We start from the raw sequence: 23424 nt of genomic DNA, 5'->3' as shown, positions 1-23424 counted from the left end.
ATGGATGGATATTTATAATTTTACTCCATTGTTTGAACGAACTATTAAATGTAGGGTTATTAATGGTGTGCCCCTACCACTTTTTTCCACTTCTCCAGATTCACGTGTTGCAAGATTTTATAAATCTGGGAATATAAGGCCAAACTTGTTTTTTTTTAATCTGATCAAAACACTAGTATTGTTGCTTTACAAGAGATTTTGAAAAAATGAAATATCAAATTGTCATATAAACTTATCTATCTATTTGGAAATAGACTGATATCAAACAGAAATAAGATTATTCAACAGAAGATTTTTTGGGAGCATATTTGATGCCCCAAAGAATAACTTGGACAAAAATGTGTTGCAACGGCTGTCTTATTTTTTGTACATGGAAAAATATAAAAGGGGACTGCCCCCATATTTTCATATGGTGGCAAAAGTGTTCCATCTGCTGTCTTTGTCATTTTGTTTTTATACCTACTTATGATTTTTCGAGTTTGGATTACTTTAAGTTGTTCACTTCATTTAAATGTCATGGCACTGGTATGCTGCTTCTGGCAGGATTAGCTGTTAAAAGAACAATTATACAATACTGGAATCATATGTTATCCCCTAACATGGATTTTCTATTACAGAAATGATTATATTATAATTTTTATCTTCAGTGTAAGAAATATGAAGTTTGTAATCTAGGTGGGATGTTTTTTCACCTGAGGTTTGTTCTGGTAGATGGGGTTATAGTGTACTGTAGTCATCTTACAGCTCTGATTGTCTTTTATATATGCAATATGAAAAAAATGAATAGACTGGAGCGTAATAAGCCAAATCCCTTATACTCTTACTCTGGAACATTAAGTCTAATTCATTGAGTAGAAAATTTTGAGTATTTACTAGGCTCAAAGTCTCAGTAATTCTTAGGCGTGTCAAATTGCATACCCTAGTTATGGCATTAAAACATCACTTAAACATGTATTAATTCAGCTTAAATTCTACTGGTGAAACATTTGATTTTTCTCATTGGATTGATAGCACTAACCCCATTTAAAATTCTCTCATATATCAGAATCAAGGTAAAGATATACCTCCTGAAAGCCATATTTTCAACACTGTGCCATATTTTTTTTTATATTGTTGCATCAGAATTACTACTCGCTATAAAGAGCAGTGAAACTCAATGTATTAGCAATATTAATGCTAACAGTTTAGTTTAATAAGTTGGGAAGATCAAGAATAATCTGGTGGTCAGTTTTTTTCAGATGTCCAGAGTCTATGACTGCAGCAACTTATTACAGATATAAAATAAACCAAGATCATACAGACAAAAGCTACATGTGCTTTAATACAAGCATATTATTAAGAATATTAAGGGTAATCCTGTGGGCTAGGCTTGTAAAGGCTCCAGGGCCATTAGCCTAGTACACACCTATGAACCTATAATATAAATATACAAATACACTAAACCTAGCACATGGTGACTACTGAACTGATACTCCTTAACTTCAGACAGAAACCACCAGCTTTATGAAGGCATGTTTCTTTATGGTGGAGATATAAAGACTAGGAGATAGGATCCTGGATTCATAGTCTCTGAAATGTCATTTACTACTATTGCATGTTAAATACAGACATATTGAAGTGCGTGTGTGTGTGTGTGTGTGTGTGTGTGTGTGTGTGTGTGTGTGTATATGTATGTATACACACACACGCACATACATTCATATATACAAAGAGAGGGACATATATTAACAGAGAGAGTGAGAGAGAGAGGAGTGACTTTATACTAACAGCCAAGAAAATATTGGTAGATACTGTAGTATTAACATAAGCTTTAACATAAATTAGTGCACTCAGAATTCATTTGTTCATTTTGAAGTATATTTATCATATAAATATAAACTGAATGAAATTCCTACTCCGTATTATTCCTTTGTTTTCCTTTTTTCCATCATCCTAAATGTGCTATGCTATAATTTAAATCTACATGACAATAATATGAAAAAGGAAAGGTAAGCAGATCTCTGGGTGAACAGTGAACATAATTACAATAAGAAGTTGTCTTTATGTAGAGACAGTTGAAGAGTTCTTGCCTGGATTTCAGTCTATAATTCTAGAATCTCCATGTCTGCAAAAACAAGCTGCCGTGCACTGCTCGGAAAAGGAAAACTAAAATGATATAGGGTCTGTTGCCTGAAACCATATGCAGACACACAGAGACAGAGGGAGAGAAAAGAAGGCATGGAAACTAAAAGTACATAGGGTGTGCATGGACCGGCCTTTGGTCAACTGGTGCCCTAGGTAAAAGGTCTCTACAGCTCCCCCCAACACCACCCTGTGCCCCCATCCTAGTCTACCTACACCATCCAGACTACTGGAGAAGGACCACTGCTACAGTGGCACCCTAGGCAGCTGCCTAGTTGGCCTATGCCTAAGACCAGCTATGTGTGCACCCTAAATGAAAGGTGGAAAAGAATCTCACTTTGTTGAAAAGGATCTAATGACCAGCAGACTTACCCAAAGTGATATAAATAAAGTTCAGAAAGAAAGAAAAAGAAATGCTAATTTTCTCAAGGAATCAGTTATCCCCCGTACAACAGAAGCCTTCAGACTAAAAGCTATGGACAAACATCATCAGATGTAAAATGTGGTTTTTTTTGTGTCAAAGACAGCAGGGAAATGATGGATATATAAAAGACCTGTTCTGATACTATATCACTTCAGAAACAGAAGGGACTTTAGGGACATTATGAAAGCAGTAAACAGCAGTAAGGAAGTCATAACAGTGGTATATCTGCCACCAACTATATATATTTTTCTTCTTTTAAGTTAATAACAATTGTTGCTGATGCTCCAAACCCATTTTATGTCCCATTTTCAGATCTTGCCTTTTCAATTTGCTTTTAGAAAAATGTGAATCAAGCTCAAACCAGTGTAATTGTTGCCTCCATTTACCTGGAAGGACAAACCTTGGTGTACCTTTCACCTCAAAGACCAAGCCTCGACTTACCATTTTTTAAGAAGATGTAAAGGAGAATGATACGAATTTTGTCATATGTGCTGACGTTGCCATCCAACAAGATTGGAACAATTGCTCTCATCGGGTCCTTGATCTTTTCACCCTCAGCATCAGTTCCCATAGCCAGGTCCTGTGAAAGAAATTACCCAAAACATGAGACATATGGTTTTATCTTTCTTTGATCTTATTTTGTGTGGAGGTTTTTTTCATTCATGCAAATTTGAAAGTTTGCACTCTGCAATCATGCTGTACCAAAAGCTTAACTCAATGATCCCATGGTTATGAAAACTGATTTATCCTTTGTTACGCAGTCTTCTTTTTTTCATAACAGCTACAGTGAGTTTTCAGGGTGTGTACCTGTGTGTAGTGGTGGTGTCACTGCCTGACCCACCACATGTCTTCTGATTAAATACAAAAAAAAGAGGCAAAACAGGACAATACTGTACACTTAAATATTTAGGACTACATAAGAGAATGTTTCAAAATGACTTTATATTGCATTATATGGCATGGATATAATTTGTGATGGTTTCTTTTCAACCACGTTTGACTCTAGGCAAAAATGCACTTTTCTGCGATGAACTGAGTGTGAAGTTGGAGGATCTGACTAACTCAGAGTCATGCCATATGCACATGGAAACAAAGGTTTACAAGATGAGCATCATTAGAACATAGCTGGGTTCCAATGGAAAGTCTGAGGATATAATTATTATCCTCGGAACAGTGAGAATTAATGTGTGAATAAGGGCAATTTATACTAATTTTAAGTTTACAGTAATTCAGAGTATTCTCCATACCCTGCGGCACAGCAGCAGAAAAGAATATATACTTTTTATTCTAAATGCACTGATAAAAATTAATTTAATCTCAGCTCAGTTTAGGAAGCTCATAATGAATAATAATTAACTCTTACAAAATATTACTTGGCAGGTACCCAGCTAATAACTAAAAATGGGATCCTTGGAGAATAAGAATATAGGAAAACCAGATGAAGTTAAACTTCAGCTAATTACACAACTTTACATTTGATATAGCTGTCAAAATATACACACTACAAGTGGAATATATTTCAATAGAAACACATATCAAACACACACACATCCCTTGCAAATGCAAAATTATAATAGTATTATGCAGAAGAGCGAACTATTTTAGTACACAAGATACTATCAGTAATTCTAATTTGGCAAGTCTCTAGGATACAGATATGTTACCATGTGCCTTACTTTCACAGTAAAAACATGGAATGGTTTCTCAGCAATTAGAAACAATGATGGTTAAGTTACTGTTCCCATAATTTTCCACCTTGAGAGAAAATATGTAATGGTGTGCAACAAGGGTTCTGCATGAATCCATCAGAACCACAGAGCTAATATTGCAAATCACAATAAGGTCAAGGACTGACTATAATGATATCTAGGAAAAAAATAACATAATCCTTATCTGTGGTGGGGGACATAGCATGCACTCCTTGTAGGTAAAATATGGCATGACAGCATCCGGGTACCATATTTTATCCTGTTGGGGTAACCTTAAGCATTACCATAAACCAACATTTATGTTTTCTCCTTGATTTAAAAAAAAAAAAAAAACAGATCTTCCACCAAAAATAATATACAATGGCTAGAATAAAGACCTGAAAATAGAAAGGTAGTTACAAAAATGATATAACAACTGAATGAAATTGTAATTCTTTATAATGTATGTACTGCATTGCAAACAAGGCACTGCTGTAAACTGGTATCCAGAATGGAGTGTTGCAGTGGATAACTAGGTTATGTATCACCCTATAATATGCATTATACTGGTGTCATTAGCAAACTCATTGATTGCAAAACAGTGTGTGTGTGTGTGTGTGTGTGTGTGTGTGTGTGTGTGTGTGTGTGTGTGTGTGTGTGTGTGTGTGTGTGTGTGTGTGTACGTGCACCATGAATACACATCTGTGTTCTGAAATGTCCTTTGAAATTAGTTTAACATTACAAAATATTTTGTGAATCCCAAGGACTAGACCCCCACATATCTATTCCATATGTAGTGTGTGTGTGTGTGTGTGTGTGTGTGTGTGTGTGTGTGTGGAGTGAGTGCTAAAACCTTACTTGTCTTCCATCAAAAAGCAATGTGTAAGAACAGAAAAAATAAGCTAATGACAGACAGTCCTCAAAACAACCAGATGTGTGTGAAACATACAGGGCTGTGTTGAATTAGCAAGACAGTCAAAGAACATAGATTTGTAAAGGACCTGCGACTTTGCACAATAGTGAGGACAGTGCTCCAAGTACCACACTTCACAAGCAGTTGAACAGCTATGCCACTGTGTGTCTATTCTTGATGCACGGATAGGCCTCAGTTTGTAGTCATTTATAGTTTGTGTCTTTGATGATCACTTTTTTAATTATATCAAGTTAAATTAAATTAAAATTAAATTTGACAGCACAGTGGTGCAGTGGTAGCATTGTCACCTCACAGCAAGAGGTTCTCTGGTTCGATTCTCGGCTGGCGTGCCTTCTGTGTGGAGTCTGCATGTCCTCCCTGCATTCGTGTGGGTTTCCTCCAGGTCCACTTAATGGACACGTACAGTTCTGACACTAGTTAACATATTATATTTACACACTACACATTAGTGCTTACAACTAAGGGCTTTATTTTTGAAAAGTGTTTTAACCAACAGAATTTACCTTTGTTTGGCTAAAATCCAGTGGAATTGCCTTGTTTTGACATTTCTCTTGGTGCACTAATGTTATTAAGTTAGTAGATTATAAGAAATGCCAAGCCCGTCTTTTTCTACTTATTAGTGCTTTCTGCTTCTGTCACTATAAAAGACTTGACTCTGAATGAGGCATTTATGACTTCTTGTTTCAATTCCTTTTGGAAACTAGTGGGCATCACTCACACGCACTGCTGCGTACAAATGTAAAAGTACTCAGATCAACCATTTAAGATACTTCACAGCTGGCATCATAGGTGCAATGGGTTTAAGAATAAGGCAAATCATAATGGTGGTAGAAGGGGATCTGTCTTCTACTGTGGGCTGCCTGGAAACTCTGTACTATAAGAAGCAACAAAAGAAAATTGCCTCTAAAATACGTGAAATGGGTAACCCAGGAAGCAGATGGGCAAAATTAGGATTATTTTATCGAGCCATTTCTTGATCGGCTAAGAGGGCTCATCCAAAAGGACTAATTTATGCTAATAATGGGATAAAAGATAAAAAATAAAAACAATAAAAAGTAAAATAAAATACAAATATGACATGAACCCCAATATATGTTATGTTTACCATGTGCTGATCACTCCCCTCAGTGGCACAGTTAGAAAATTATTTGCTATTCTGTCCATTGGCAGCCTACTCTGTACACAGTTATATGCCAAATCACCTCTACTGTACTTGTCTGTTGAAAATTGCTTTATATCATGGAGGCTGGCAATGCGGAACAGCATGTGGGGTTGTAAAACATTCAAAGAGAAAACTGTCCCTGCTGTGATGTGTGGGATAAGACAGTGAAAGACTTCTGAGACACTGAAGATCAGCAACATATTATAGCATCTTTGAGGACATAAAGAGTACATGAAAATGTAGGAGACATTGTATGCAAGCGAGCTAGTGAAATATACTGTATAAAGCTGAAGGGGAAACCAGCTGTGATAAACAGTACAGTGATATTCCTAAGGTAGGAAAGGATAACAAAGTGTTATTTTTTGTTTAAGAAAAGCTGTTACAGCCTAACAGTATTAGAAGTCTGAGTGTATAACAGAGTTCCAGATGATGAGGGATATGCTATTCCTTCTTCAAATGATAAAACCCCCTAAATATCAAGGTTATTTATGACACAGACTAAGTGTCAGAGATGACTGGGGACCCAGCCTTTGGGTTCTTGTTTAGATCTCATCTCTGAGTAAAAAGTAATTTATTTCTATTTAGCCTTTTTAGGAGCACAAATAGCTCCGCCAGTTTTTTCCAATTACCTCTCTATCTAAATGCACAGTAGTATGACTCCTATCAATTTCAGGAAATGTTTAAATCCTCTGAATCTGATCTGACTTTATATTTGTTTTGGTATGGCATCGTTTTCTCTCTTAATTTCACTATCAGGCCAAAACTGCTTATGTATTGACATGCATCAAAATTTTTATAATAAGAAGGTATCTACTATCTTTCCTCCATAATTTAAGTGCCACTAAAAATAATCCATGTATACTACAAACTCCAAATAGATTGTGTAAAACTTTGTACTCTGTATTTTACTAATCTCTAGAAATGCATGTATGTATGTAGTAGAATTGTATAAATCTTTATACTCTGTCTATGTATTTCAAATCTCTAGAAAACTGTGTAAAACATTTTTGGTTACTGTCCATTCTGTAAATATAATATTGTCTTAAAATATTTTTTGATTTGTAAATGGAGCTTTTCTCCACGGGCCTCCACTGAAAATAGGTTTCTGACCCAGTGGATTTCCTGGTTACCAAATGTCAATAAATAAATACAAATCTCTCAGAAAGTGAAATCTTGACAAAATTTAAAGTAATGGGACAAAGACCCAAAAATTGGTACAGATTTTAAATACTGCTCTTACAATTTTAGCAAGTTGCTAGAATAACATGATTTGTATTAGCATGCATTTTATGAAGGCTATGAAGTCTGAAAGTCAAATGTATGTCACTATTTAGTAATTTGTATTGTCAGTGACTTGTCAGAAAACATATTGAACACACCAAAATATGTGGCAAAAATCTGTACATTCTGTGAAAATCTGGACAGGCATGAAAAGGTATAATTAGCTAGTACTGATGATGTGAAAATATATATGAAGTGCACTCAGTGTCAACATAACTACTGATTACCTTGTCTAGTGATGCTCATTAAAAGCTCCCCAGTTCTGGCCAGTACATATGTTTGTGTATTTTAATGCTTGCCTTAACATGGGGTCCTTCTGAGGTAGTAGAAACTGGTAAAGTTTTATCATCCTTATGTGGCTTTGATGTCAGGGACATTTAAAAAATTAAACTTAAATTGAATTAAAACTAAATTTGACGGCACAGTGGTGCAGTGGTAGCATTGTCGCCTCACAGCAAGAGGTTCTCTGGTTCGATTCTCAGCTGGGGTGCCTTCTGTGCGGAGTCTGCATGTCCTCCCTGCATTCGTGTGGGTTTCCTCTGGGTGCTCCGGTTTCCTCCCACGTTACAAAGACATGTGTCTGGAGCATTTCTCCCTGGGTCTCTGCTGAAAATTGGCTCGTTCCAAGTTGGACTTTCATGGTTAACAAATAATAAATAAATAAAATAAATAAACATGTTGTGTCAGGAGTGTCAGAGCTGTCACACAGGTCTGTTTGATGGCCTGACAATAGTCAGGAAGACAGAGAAGGACAGAAAAGTAGGTCTGTTGGGAAACTACAGCACGTGCCCAACATCTCTCTCGCTGCTAAACTGCTCCATCTCACCCTTTCTGTGAATTTCTTTTAGTAAGAGCAGGGACTGTCGCAGCTCACCAGATTTGAGCATACAAAAGGAAGTAGCACAGACAAATTCTGAGTATGGTCTTATAAACAGAATTGCCCTTTGAAAACCCTACTACAACAGAAAGTGAAAACAGGGAATCTGAGCAGCAGGTAGTCATCATCAGTAGGGAAGAATTCTTCTTCTAAGTGGTATGAGATCTAACAATAATTACCAAGGAAGTTAAAGAGTTTAGTTCAACAAAAGGCACTCAACTTATGGAGCTGAGATCTGGTTGGACTAAGAGGGATCTTTAAGAAATTTTTTGTCCATCAATTAGAAAGGAGATTTTTCATGACTCCAACATTTGTAACAATGGAGAATAAACTTCATAAGCCTAAAGGCCAACCCCTAGCCAGCTATAAAACAAGACAGATCCATTGATAGGACCAATATAACCAACATCTTGAAAAATTGTGAAGAAAGCAAGACAAATCCTCAGGGGACCTGGATCTCTGCTTCGTTTGATCCTTCCCCTGTGCTTCATACTGCATGCATTCTTCTTAACGGATTTGTCGTCTTTATGTTTCTTAGCACAGCAGTGCTTGTAGGAAGTCCAGCTTGGCTAACGTATCACTTAGGCCAGATATGTGCCAGCAAGTTAGGCTTTATGTTCTTGTCACTGGTGGCAATGGAAAATTTTCCTTGAACAAATAGGAGGCATTGCAAACTGCCTTGTCATGTGACTGGCCCAAAGAATACAGTCATGCAAACTGCCTTGTCATGTTACTGACCCAAAGAATACAGTCATAAGTGGCAACTGGCTTAATCAGGAATCCATTGAGAATGTAGACAAATCATTAGTTTATCTAATAAATAGGCTCAGCTATAAATTTAAAACTTGTTTTTGCTTAAGAAAACACAGCTGCTTTTAGAACTGGCTGTTGTTGAAGCACCTGTAAATGTTTCATTGGTGGAAAATGCTGTAGAAAATGTAATGCTTGAACTATAAATTTAAGCCTTTTAGAAGAGATTACATGGCTGAAATGGCCAGGTCCCTCCTGAATGAAAACTGTAAGAGAAGCAAAAATCTTCACTGTCACAGCAGTTTCAAGTATGATCCTGAACTGCACAGTCATAACAATAAATAAAGATAAAAATTAAATTTACTCTCACCTGCTCTACTCTACAGAGCTTATCCACTGTGCCCTGGTAATGCTTCATGCAGTCTTCTGCTAGGTGCAGGTGAGTTGAATACTGTAGAGACAGAGAAATAAATGCATTTCACATTGTCTGCTGTTTTAAATGGCTCAGTAAATGGTCTTAACTATCCAATATTTTTAATCCCATTTCTGACACTCTTATTCTCATAAATAAGGTTAATAGAGTACACTGCTACCAACTGGGTCACCCAGAAAAAAAACTGTTTACTTAATGGTCAAGCAGTGTGACACAAAATGCTACTTCTGGTAACCATTTAGACAGTTATATACACTGCCTTATAATTATAGGAATATACCAAATATGCCTTCTTGTAAAAGGAAGAAACACCTCACTTTCTCCAGCATCAACAAAAAAAACACATTTACTACTAATCAAAAAAATGATAAACATTTGTTTTGGGAAATGTCATACATCCTTTTTTTATAATTCAGAAAATCAAATACTGTACTTCCCAAACAAGAAAAGTCAAACAGTTTGAATTTACATGAACTAGTAATCTGCTGGTGTATAACAAGATTATATCATCTCTACTAAAAAGTATTCATCAGACATTTTTGTTCAAGGAAAGGCTCTCAGCTGAAGAAACTCAGAAACTTCATCACTCAGTCTGACAAATTTACATTTCTGACTTTATTGACAGAGGGTGTCAAATGCTGCATGTATATCAAAGAGAGTCTTATTTTCTGGGAATTAAAAAAGAAGAAAAGAAAAAGCATGCTTGTTTGTGAATCAAAGGAAGTAACTTTATACATTCTTAAAAAGCCAGTCAGCATGCTTCCCACATATAGGAAATGTTAAACCGTGCTGTCAGCAATAAGAAATTTCATGCCATGCTTCTTGGCATGAGGAAGTCATGCAGCATGACTCTAGACTATGAATTTATACACCGTTCTAGCAGCAAAAAAAAACAGCATACACTTCCTGGCAACAGGAAGCTCAGAGCTATAATGTAGGTGAGGAAGTCATACCTTACTAATAGTAACAGGAAGTGATGTGTCACACTTCCTATGAGAGGGAGACATACAGAAGAAGTATATCGTATCTTCTCTAGCAGAAATAATCACACAAAGTCACACACTTTTACCAGTCCTCAGACAAGTCAGCAAATCATACGAATACGTTCCAGACAGAAGTCATGTGACATACTCAGCACAAAAAGTTTAACACATCACTTTCTCCCAAAAATAAATTACACTGTTTTTTTTTAATTAAAAGCCATACACTGCACATTTCTGTCTCACAAATGCCAGTGAGGAAAAGATGAGTCAGTACCTCATAAACAGTGATTTCAAAACAAGTAACAAAACTATCCAAATGTAGTAATCCATCAAGTTCTAGAATTGCCATTTTCATTTTAAGAATAACCAAAATCCCAGTGTGTTTTGAAATCCAGCATTGGACAGCCTAACTGGTTTATATAACAGGTGTAACAACATCAACATTTACTTCAGAAATGAGACCTTCTTCTTGTATGAGTGCCCATCCCATCCTGCTCCCATGGAATCTCTTACCTTACTAAGCTCTTTCTGATACTGAGGCATCTTCTTCAACATCTGAGACAAGTCTCTCATGGTTGTCTGTGGAAAAAGCATGTTTTAGATTAGTTCAGTGTGTAAATGTTTCTCTCTGTCTGTTCTAATGTCTACATATGTGGCTCATAATCAACTCGAATATCCACAATATTGCAATACATTTAAGATAATTAGGCATCTGATGAATTTTCCTATTTGATTTCTTTGTACTTGTAGCTTGTATTATCATAAGAAATAAAAATTTAGCTCTGTCTACTTGGGGTGAAATGAACTTAGAACAGCCAGTTCATAATCAGCTATGAATACAAGTATCACAGTGAAAACAAAACTTTACCATGCTCAAGACACACCACGGTATTTAAGGCAACCTCATTTGTTTAGTCCATAGCAAATAAAACGGTACTTTTCTGTTACACCGCTACCAGCGTTATCCATCTGAGTAGTTTATGTTAAGTAGTCTGTAACCATTATTAAAAGGAATACTTTTTAAACATGATGTAGCTGTGATAACAGGTTTTATGGTAAGTAAAACATGAAGCACACACAAAGCGTCAGCCGGCGCTGAACATTCTATGTACAGTAATTTACAGTAAAACATGACTCCGTATCCATCCATCTGTGTATTTCATGTTAAATTGTCTGTAACCATTATCCAAAGGAATATTTTTTGAACATGATGTAGCTGTGATAGCAGGTTTTAGGGGAAGTAAAACATGAAGCACACACATAGCCCGAGCCGGCGGTGAACATTCTATTTACAGTAATTTACAGTAATACAGGACTTCGTGTTCAAAAGCTTTATTTCCTGCTGCACTCCTGCCACTTATAGTTCTTTATGTTAATGATGCCTGTTCCTTCCACTACATGTACTAAAAGTATATAAACTGCTGTTTTGTTTTCAACATCATTAAACCTGTTTACATGCACGAGAACCGTAGCATTCTGTTCTTTGTCTACTTTCCTGCACTACACACACTGTCACTCCTCATGATTTACACAGTCAGCAAAGCAAACACATGGCAGGGGTTTAATGTAGTTAAATAAAGCATGACACACATCCACAATTTTTCCGTTATACAACTACCAGTCCGCGGTGCTGTAATTTGCCAGTATTTCTTCACACAAGCAAGGAGTTGTATGTCTGTCTGTTTTGCTGGTATTTCCTCACAAAAAGAATGAAGTTAGCATTTGTTCTGTATGTCATACTTTCTTTAAATACATTAAAATGTAATGAAATACTGGCAAAACAGACAAATGTATAACCCCTTGCTTGTGTGAGGAAACACGGGCAAATTACAGCACCGCGGACTGGTAGGGGTATAACGGAAAAGTACCATTAAAACTAATATCATATCTTTTTAGGTTTTACTTTTCGTGATATTTATCCTTTGTTGACTGCCATATTTAACAGATAGAAAAACATTATCAAACTAAAGTATTTTCCATAATGCATCATTTTCTGAGATATGACTAGAAAATTAATGTTTTATTTTGATAATTACTCAAATTCATGCTTATGTAACAACATGAAAGCTTATCAAACCACTACTTTACAAGTCACTGTGTAATAAAATAAAATAAGCCTGACAAAACTGCATTTCACTGAATTAATAAGCAGTGATTAGCAGTGCCAGTGGTGCAACAGGTAGCACTCGGCTTTGGTACAAAATGCTGTGGGTTCTATTCCCACACCAGTCAAGATTGACTGCTGACACTACAGTGCAGCATAAAAGGGATGCTGTACTCCTAAGTGTGCCATCTTTCAGATGAAATATTAAACCGAGGCCCTAGCTGCTTAAATTGGTAGTAGCTCAGGTGGAGATAAAAGATTGCAGGGCACCTACTGAAAAGAGTAGGGGAATTTTCCCAATGCCCTGGCCAAATTTCCCCTAGTAGTATATATACCACCTCAGGTTTGCCCTGAAAAGAGACTCTAACCTGGTCGGACTAACCTGGTCAACAAATGATAAATAAAAAAGTAAGTGCTTTCAATGACTGTCTCCCATCTTCCTTCTATATAAATATTACTTTATGGCTGTATTACTTAAAGAAAAAGGAAAAACAAGACATTTTCTCTTTTATACTACATAAAATTTACCTGATGGGGAAATAAATGATAGAGTTAGAATTTAAGTGACTAGATATATAACTGGGGGGAAGTCTGATAACTGTTTGAAGCAAGATTTAGTGAAGTACAATTTACTAAAACTTTTAGACAATAAAAAAACACGCTCATGCTCAGTCTAGATATAACTTACAATGAAGCACATTAACTTTAACTGAATGTTGGTATCCCTAGCCCCAAAAAGTGTGACAGATTCACTCAGTTGTGTTTTACCATATTTTATTCTTGAAATCTGCAATGGATAGATTGTTATGGTGTAAATGGATCTCTGTTTCCTCTGTCATGCTTGTAATAACTGAGCAAGCATTGGTAATGGAGCGCCTCAAATCATAACTGTGTAAACAGTTAATGTTCACTGTTTCTGCAAAAATATTGTTTTTCTAGATATGTCCTGTCCTTTCAGAATACAAAGTGTACCACAGCACATTTTAAAGTTGTACTTATAACAAGAATATAATAAGGATTATGTATGATCATGTCACAAATTACTATTCATCAAATCACTATGTATCAAAACTCACTGACAAATAACTGCACAGATGGCAAATATAAAAAAAAAAAAACACTGAAATTGGCCAGTATACAAGTGGTGGTGGGTGGGAGGATGACATAATGGGTAAGGTGTTTACCTTACAGACACAAGGTGCAGGGTTTGATTCTCAAATGGGGTAATTGTCTAGGCTTAAAATGACCTACAAGGGCTTTTAGCCTAGTACTAATCTATGAACTTATGAAGTATCACTCAAATGTAAGTTATAAATCCACTCATCACTGGTTCCTGGAGCAAACCCGTAACAGACCCAAGTGTTACCTCCTGACTTTATCAATGTTATTAGCAATCAACAGATCCATGGGTTTAAATAATTAAAGCTCAGTCACATGATTGATGACTCATTAGTATAACTCAGCAATAGCAATAAAAACTAAAATAAGCATACAACTTTTAACATTAATATCCTTCAAACTTATGTTCTTAGAACATCTTTAGCAACATACTGTCATTCCAATTATCAACATGTTAATAAACAAAGTTGCTAATCTGTGTCTTTACTGACTTAATACTAACTACATACTGAGAGTAACTCAGTAGCATCTCCTAATAGCCAAAAAATTACATGTATTGTATTTATTATGTTGTTACAAAAATGTAACTAAGTATCAAAATGCAAGACTGCACTTTCATCAAAATGCAATTTGTAGAATCATAGAGCCATATAAAATACAAGGCAACTGGGCCCAGTGTTAATGTCCACCCTAAGGCATTACCTCTTTATTCAAGGAGCAACATGCCAGTCTTACCTACGGTGTTTTTGTGGCCACCCATCCAGTTATCTAACTTGAAGGAAGAAGGAGTGTATTGCATTATTTAATTTGAAGTGGAACTTTGTTCAAGAGAAGAAGCAATCATCGCATGACAAATGTCTCTCTCAACCCTATTTTGTTGATTTATCGAAGCAAGTTTAGATTCCTGGTTCTAGAGGTAGTGGGACTGTTTGATTTGAGGAGATATAAGAGATCTTAGACTACTTTAACAGTAACGGCCAAAGGAAAGGCAAGGCAAAGCTCACCCCAAAGGAGTCTATGAGACACTGAATAAAGGACAGTACTCAGCCGCCCCTAGCAGCTCTTGGATTGTAAGCCTTTTAGTGAAGAACCTCTGGGGTCTTTCCAGCTGCTTGATATGCCTAGTAAGATAAAAATGTTTTATAAAACAATCAGATTATAAAGAAATCCAAGAAGAACTCCACAGGGAATAAATGGAGCCAGCAAGTAAAACAAGTACCCAGAAAAATCAAACAGGCCGACTCCAAACACAGCAAGCAGAGCAGCAGCAAACATTGCAAAGTTCCAAACAGGCAGCAAAGGAAGTAATCCAAAATCCAAACACAGAGAGCTGGAAACTTTATGGAAAATGAACTTTAATAAAAAAATAAAAATAAAAACAGATGAACACTTTCGCATATAGCTTCTTCAGATCTTTAGTAAAACAGACAACATACTCTGACGTTTAAACAGTACGACATAAGCAGACACAGCTCAAACTAGCCAATAAAAGTGCTGCAGTGTAAGTGAATGGAGTGCATTCTATCTAAGAAAAGCCAAAGCACTTAAAGATCAGTATACACAAAAAACATAATATATAAAATAAAAATAAACTCTAAAAACAGTCATACTTTCTGCAATCTATAAGACTTTAAAATAGGTTTAATAGAAACATGTTCATTCAGGCCAGGTCCACAATCTGACCTGAAGTTAAGAATCCACTTCAGCTCTGCTTTCTCTGTTTTATTAGTAACATCACCTAGTCACTCTGTGGGAACAATAGAATCAATAACCATAAACATAAACTTTTGGACAGCACTTGCTATGAGTTTTCAGTGCTTTGAAGTTTCAGTGTTTTGGTCTTCTATATTATGAAGTTTTCTCATTTTCAGTGTTTTGAGTTTTCACTGTTATGAAGTGAATCCATATATACACATACACACACACACATATATATATATATATATATATATATATATTTATATTCATATGTATGCATTTACACACACACATATATATATATATATATATATATATATATATACATATATATATATATATATATATATATATATATATATGTGTGTGTGTGTATACAAAAACAGTGAGATACACACACACACACACACACACACACACACACACACACACACAATCCCAAACGCAGATATATATACATAGTAATGGCATAACCAGAGGTGGATATTACGGTGTAACAGATCCATGCATCCTCTTTCAAATAGTGTCTGTTTGTATATATGTATATTTTATTCCTATGTATAGTTTGTAAACATATCTGTCCATATCCAGCAGTTATCAATACCTCTACGAACAGCCAGAAGTGCTACATTAAAGCCATTTGCCCACACCCATTAAGGTCGAAGAAAACAATGACTTGTATACACTGCATGCTTTTAAAATCAACACCACCCTCCCAAAATCACCTATCCCCAGCTAAGTCAAGAACCTGGAACATGAATTTGACTTTACTTCTAATTAGCAAGAACTAACAGAAAATAAAAATAGACCTGCAGGCAGTTAAAAGCAAAGCAACACTGTCAACAAAAAAACATTTTCTGGGATGTAGTAAGAACCCTATTTCTCACTGTTAAGGATGAAGTAAAGAGGGCGTGTTTCAGTGATGCACTGATTTACAATTCAGAGACACTGTGGCTGCACTGAAGAAAGTCCTCATTACGCTCTAATCTGCATGTCTGCAAATCACTGATAACTACTGCAAGTGCAGATCAGGACTTTCCTGCACTAGTTAACACTGGTGGGCCATTCATCTCACAGGCAGAGGCCCCTCCCCATTCACTCTCCCACACATATGCACATACTAAAGCACACACACAAACATACATATTCACACACACCACATAACCCACACCTGTCCAGAATGTCACCAGTGTCTCCTTCAATATTTTGTTTAAGCTTACATTGAGACAATAATGCTAGACATTGGTGTTTCATACTTCGTAATGTGCTGAAAGTGCATCACAGTCCTACACCTGTTAACATTTTAAGTGTCTCTAAGTCACATCTGAAATATATTATTCCTGGTATTCTCTATTGTTCCTTCTGACTTTGTTCCGACTCCTCCCCTGACATGGACACACCGCCATCCCTCCCAACTGTATCTGATTTTACAGCCTGTTCCTGTTAGAGGAATACCTCTGAACTGTCCATATATTCATAGAACATCCAGATTTTATCCTCTTACTTTTGTTCTGTTACTCATACAATTTGCAGTTTTCTGACAAATCATTTCCACGCTGAACTCACTAAATAATGTCAGATATTAGAGTTTGAGTTTCAGGCTTTATATCATTAAGTGCATACACAGAATACATGCTACAGTACATTACAATACATACAATACATAGGTTCAAAGGTAGGTACTAGGCTATCGGCCCAAGGGCCTAAGTAAGCCTAGGCAACAAGGTTCCCTGGCTTACGCCACCCAAGAAAGTTATTTTCCTGTGCCACTGTCGAGCAGAGCCACAGAAGTGATCCCCGGGGTGTATTTCCTATTTCCCATCCACTCATCAAGATTCTTCTTGAAGAGCGCTAATGAGGAACTTTGCTTGACATAGATGGGTAGCTTGTTCCAGAGTATGGGAAGTCTCTGGGACAGGAATCTATCCCTCCAGCAGGCCCTATTTATTGTGGTGACAAGGTTTAGGTCCCTAGAGTGTGTAGCTCGGAGGGATTGGGATTTCTTTAGGTGTAGCATGTCCAACAGCTCTGGGTTTGACATAGCTTTATATGTTAGCCAGAGATCACCTCGGAGTAGGTGTATGCTACGGAGTAAAGCTGGAGTTTTTGAGACGGGCAGTGTAGGGCATCTGTTTGAGGCCAGTAATCCTCTTTGTGAGGTACTTATGTGGCCTTTCCAGCTGCTGCAAATGACTTGTGAGGTACATTCCAAGAGGGGCGTTGTACTCTATACTGGTTCTAATGACTGTCGAGTAGAGGGGAACAATGACCTCTTTTGTCCTGGATGAGAACCCTTTTGCGATGAGGTGTACCATGTAGAAGGATTTCCTGACTACTGTGGCGATATGATTATCAAAGGAGAGACTACTGTCCACTTGGGTCCCAAGGTCTATTATCACACATTCAGCGTTAAGTAGATGGCCGCCTATGTGGTAGTTCATGGGTACAGAGTTTTTACCAAAGAGGATGACAATGCACTTTTTGGCAATGAGCTTGAGGGCATGACTGATACCAGGCATCTGTCTCAATGAGGACTTTCTGTAGGATGTCCACATCATTTGGGGACTCAACTATGGCTCTTAGTTTGCAGACATCTGCAAACTTCATTAGCTAAAGGCCTTCTGTGTTAGCCTGTACTTCAGAGAAGTAGACACCAAACAGGAGAGGTCCCAGGACTATACCGTGTGGTACTCCACTTGTCACTAGTTTGAAGTCAGATTTGGAGTCTGCAACTTGTACATTGTGGGTTGTGTCAGTGAGCCAGTTGGCAACCCATCTTGTGTACAGTTCAATACATGCTAATTCAAAGGCTTTTACTCTAGTAACTTTACATGTCTGTAAGGCAAACAATTAAAATATGTCCCTGATTACACATATTTGACCTCCCCACCCTTATTATTGGCTTTGAGGTTGAGAATTATGTTTAAAGATGCTCAGTACCACTTTCTTGTAACTCCCAAACTGTTGCCGTCCATGAGTAATAATAAAATCATATAATTATACACAAGAAACCCTTCTTATACTAAATGTTGGGTTAGCATAAAAGGGCTAATGCTGCTGCTCATTCCTGTGTCTGGGATGCTGGATTCAAATTCTTTCCCTCATTATTCTTTAATTTCCCCCTCATTTTTAACTGATATATCTTCCTATTATCTGTGGATTGTAGTGGTAGTGCAAAGTACTAATCTCCTTTATGGGAGGTAGGCAGGTGTAGGGTTTGAATTGTTTTTAGTGTCCTGAGGGAACCTACAATACACCTGGTGTCTAGTGCTTCCCTTCCTGATCCTCTCTCTCTATTTTTTTTTGTATAACTGCCAGGCATGATATATAGAGTATCCTGGGTTCTAGTGATCCCCCAGACATAAGTTTCATGAAAGCATGATGTTCACAAGTTATCCTTGTTTTTTACTGCCCTCTCCCCTCTCAACCCATGTCTTTGTTAAGTGCAGTTAAGGCACAGTGTTCGAAAGTTAACTCTGATGTCTGTTTTTCCCCAAACCATGTCTGATTTAAGTGCTGTTAATGCATGATAATGAGAATTAGCCCTGGTGGCTAGTGTTCCCTCTGACTCAGTGTTGCAGGACTTTATCATTAGTATAAAAAAGTGAGGTGGGGTGGTTTCACAACCCCCAACTCACCTGCTGACATGTACACATGCACATTCCTGCATATAAACTCCAACTGACACACACACACACACACACACACACACACACACACACACACACACACACACACACACACACACACACACACACACACACACACACACACACACACCCCTCATGGTTGCACTCACAGACACTCACACATTCCCCATACATATACATACAATATATATATATATATATATATATATATATATATATATATATATATAGATAGATAGATATCCACACACATAAACATACACATAAGCTTACCCTATCTTCTATCTAACTCCCCTACTGCAACATTCCAGGAAGACACATACCCCCACATGCAGCACCACACATACACAGATAAGCAGACCACCCCCTTCCAACACTACCTGTCCCTAAACCCCCCAGCACTTACCTATACCATGATGGATAAACATGAGCTTTGGGCTGTGTTCACTAGCATGAGGGGCCAGCAGCAGCTATGTTAACTTACCCAGTAAAGTAATTCTCTGACTTATTCAGTTACGTAAATGGTTTAATGCTAGCAGTTATGAGGGACAGCGCATGGCTAATTAGCAGACGCCTCTCACCAAGAATGCTTCATTAGCATTTAACACATGCTGTTACAGCACTCCACAGTGTGGCACATTTTTTGTACTGCAGCACAGTGGTATCGTTGCCGGTGCATCAGAAATGGTTATTGTGAGGGGTACACAAGAGGTCCATTGATTCTTAAATAGCTAAAATACAAGAATAAACTACCTAAAACATAAAACAAAAATAAGCGTTATAAAAATAAATGCGATAGCTGCTGTTTACTTTGGACAGATATGATGGTGCCTCTTGTTTGTGTTGAATGACAGGAAAGCACTAAATGTACCTGCATTCAATAAATAATTATACATTTCCAGTGTGGTTGAGTGTTATTGCGTTCATTTTATAGCATTTTTTTGTTGTTATTTTAGTTGTTTTTTGGTATTGCTGATAGACATATTAAGGATATGTTATCTTTGTTTTGCCTAAAATCAAAACTAAAGCATAAAATTAATATAACCTAACACAGGTCTCACCGCACTAATAAAATAATAACAAGATGTTACCTAACACCGCAAAAAAAATGAAATCACCTAAAAAACTAAATTAAAAAATACCAAGTCAGCTTAGAAAACCATACACAGGAGGTGTATTTCATAAAACTTATGGAAGCCCTTTTCAAAACAAAGCTAATGCAAACAATGTAATTACAACATTCCACCTGAAATTAATGGAAAACAGTAATCCAAACTAGAACAACAGTAAAAAACTACATATGGAATAGATATGTGGGGGTCTAGTCCTTGGGATTCACAAAATATTTTGTAATGTTAAACTAATTTCAAAGGACATTTCAGAACACAGATGTGTATTCATGGTGCACGTACACACACACACACACACACACACACACACACACACAAAAAAACATACATCTATGATCAATATGAATGATCCCTATTTCACCTATTGCACATCTTTGGGATGTGGTAGGAAAGCAGGAAATTGGGGCACTCATCAAAAAATACACAGACACTGGGAGGATCAACAAATTCTCCGTGTGAGCGCCCTCCTCCACACAGACACACACATATATACAGAGATACAGATTTAGCTATATATAGATATAGACAGACATATATATATATATATATATATATATATATATATATATATATATATATATATATATATAAATACGTCCACCTAACAATGATACTTTCATCAATATCTGTTTAAGCGGCACAATTTGGTCAGCTAAACAGGTGGTTGTCAGGTGTGAGAAATTACCCTTTTCTCAGTTGATTCTGTGATCTCAGAGTTGGAATACATAATTTGCAGGGGGCTTCCCCCCTGCAAAAAGCAATGCTTTCTTTTGTTTTTTTTTTTAATTTTGCATGCACCTTGGTGCATGTGTAGTAATTTGTCAACATGCCTAATGTCGATCAATTTGATTCAACATTATGCATGTCATCATATATAGTATTCCATTAATTTAAGTAGATCCATATATAAATACACACACATACACCTTATAGATGTATGCATTACAAATATTTTTATGAAGACATTCTATAATATACATTAACAATTACACAATTACATATGCATTAGCTAATAAGATTACATTCATATGCAATAAAGGAAACTATTGCAATATAAAAGATACATATACATTTAGTAGATGTTGAGCATATTCGGCATTTATAGAGCTGTATTAGTTGGTTTATGAACTAGATAAGATATCTTTGTGATTAGGGATTAGAAATTCAGTCAAATGGAAGTGATGAAAGGAACTTAGCAGGACTGAAAATGTTAATATTGTAGTTAAGAGGTGGCATGTTAAACAGATTGAGAGAAAATTATATCTGGTTATCTTAAATTTTTATCAGATGTATAGAGGTGGGGTGGTAAGTGGTGTCACAAACCTATGTATATGAATGGGAGTTGTTAGAAAATGTTTTCAGGCATTTGTGAACACAATTTGTGGGGTACTGGATTCTGAGTGAAGAGAAAATGGTTTGACAATATGACAAGCTGAAGATTGCAGTGGCATCTATCCTGGAAACATTCAGGAGTAAATGCACTGACTTGATAGGTGAATATTTAGTAGTGTTTTAAATGAGTTTACATTATGAATGTATTTCAGTAGTAGTGGGATTTGGTTCCATGGTTTAGTTGTTTTTTTTTCTTTTTTTCATACCATCTTAAAGGGACAGAGACTTTTTTACTGCTACGGTTTGAATATAGACAGTCGTCTGCAGAAGTAGATGATTGGGTTACAATGATTAGTGATTTTTCTCTAGTGCATAAAATTCTATTGGGGGAGTAGGACTGTATTAAGTTGTGAAGGCCTGAGCAATGTTTTTTGGCTTACAGAGAAATCTGTGTATGGTAGTTAGCTGAGAAAAAGTAAGGTGACATGATAGTTCTAACCAGTTGAATACTTCTCTAAGTGACAGGCAGTGGTGAATTCTCTTGTTACAGATAACAACAAATTTGACTAGTTTATTATGTCCGGTTCGATTCTTAGCTAGAGCGTCTTCTGCGTGGAGACATGCGTGAATGGGTGTACCTTCATTGAAGGTTGTGCGTCAGGCCTGGCAAGCCGGTACATAAAAATCAACTGCCAATCATTAGCGGACCGGAGTTCCGCTGTGGCGACCCCTAACCGGGAAAAGCGGAAAGACACAAACAAACAAATTATAGTATTCTTCAAGTGTGGATAGTGTTAAGACTTGAAGGTTATATACAACATATACTATATTATGCGTGTGTGCCTATATATATATATATATATATATATATATATATATATATATATTTATTTATTTATATAAAACACCCTGGATCTAGTCCTCACAAATATAGTCACTTCTTGCACAGTTCCACCATATGTATCACCGTGTCTTGTTAAATTGGAGCACAATTTAGTGATCCATATAAAACTCTCTCAACCCTTTCAAAAACTAAGAATGCTTTATCCATGGACCCTGACGACATACCAGGTTGTCTGATTATCAGTGAAAAAATATGGCCTTTCTGAATTTGTACTTAAACTCTTTAACCGAAGGCTCTTCACTGGTTACATTCCTGAGACCTGGAAAACAGCTACTGTAATATCATTAGACAAGGATGACCCAACCATAGACCTTTGTAACTACAGAAGCATTAATCTTACTAGCTTCATATGGACAGCTAAGGAGTGTATTATCTCGGACTTCAATAATCTGGACATTGAAACACTCTTAACCCTGGACTTTCATCAGTTTGGCTTTATCAAAGTAAGTCCTGCCTCTTTAACCTCATTAGTTTCTTTGAAAAAGTAAATGAAGCCATGGATAGCGGTTATGCGGTGCATACAGTATATCTAGACCTGGTCAAGGTCTTTGACACTACTCCCCATACATGCACTACCGATAGACTTGTAAATCTGAATATATATCCTTATATTGCGTGGAGGATAGCTAACTGGTTATTTAACATAACTCATGTGGTTAGCAGGGGTCACTTCTGAAAAGCAAAACAGTGACCAGGGGTGTACTATCAGGCTCAAGTTTTGGGCCCTCTTCTATTTGGCATAAATTTCCCAGACATTCAGGCCAGCACTTGTGGCCTATGGTTAACTAAATTGGCATATGACTGTGAATTGGGTATGGTTATTCAGTCTTTAAT

At 36.7% G+C, this 23424-nt stretch overlaps 1 protein-coding gene across 2 annotated transcripts in view; it reads right to left on the bottom strand.

Moving 5' to 3' along the window:
* Positions 1-23424, bottom strand: part of STXBP1 (syntaxin binding protein 1) — an 890876-nt gene that overhangs the window by 170038 nt on the left and 697414 nt on the right. For both annotated transcript variants that reach the window (XM_044058397.1, XM_044058398.1), the window contains exons 12-14: positions 11167-11232; positions 9608-9688; positions 2987-3125 (exon numbers count right to left, since the gene is read on the bottom strand). In XM_044058397.1, the coding sequence (XP_043914332.1) occupies positions 2987-3125; positions 9608-9688; positions 11167-11232 (286 nt within the window). The remainder of the gene's footprint in view (positions 1-2986; positions 3126-9607; positions 9689-11166; positions 11233-23424) is intronic.

The sequence above is a fragment of the Protopterus annectens genome, chromosome 16.part0, assembly GCF_019279795.1.
Source record: "Protopterus annectens isolate FY-2018-M chromosome 16.part0, PAN1.0, whole genome shotgun sequence".
Lineage (NCBI taxonomy): Eukaryota > Metazoa > Chordata > Ceratodontiformes > Protopteridae > Protopterus > Protopterus annectens.
Note: the sequence above shows the minus strand (reverse complement) of the source record. Positions and strands in the feature narration are given on the sequence as shown.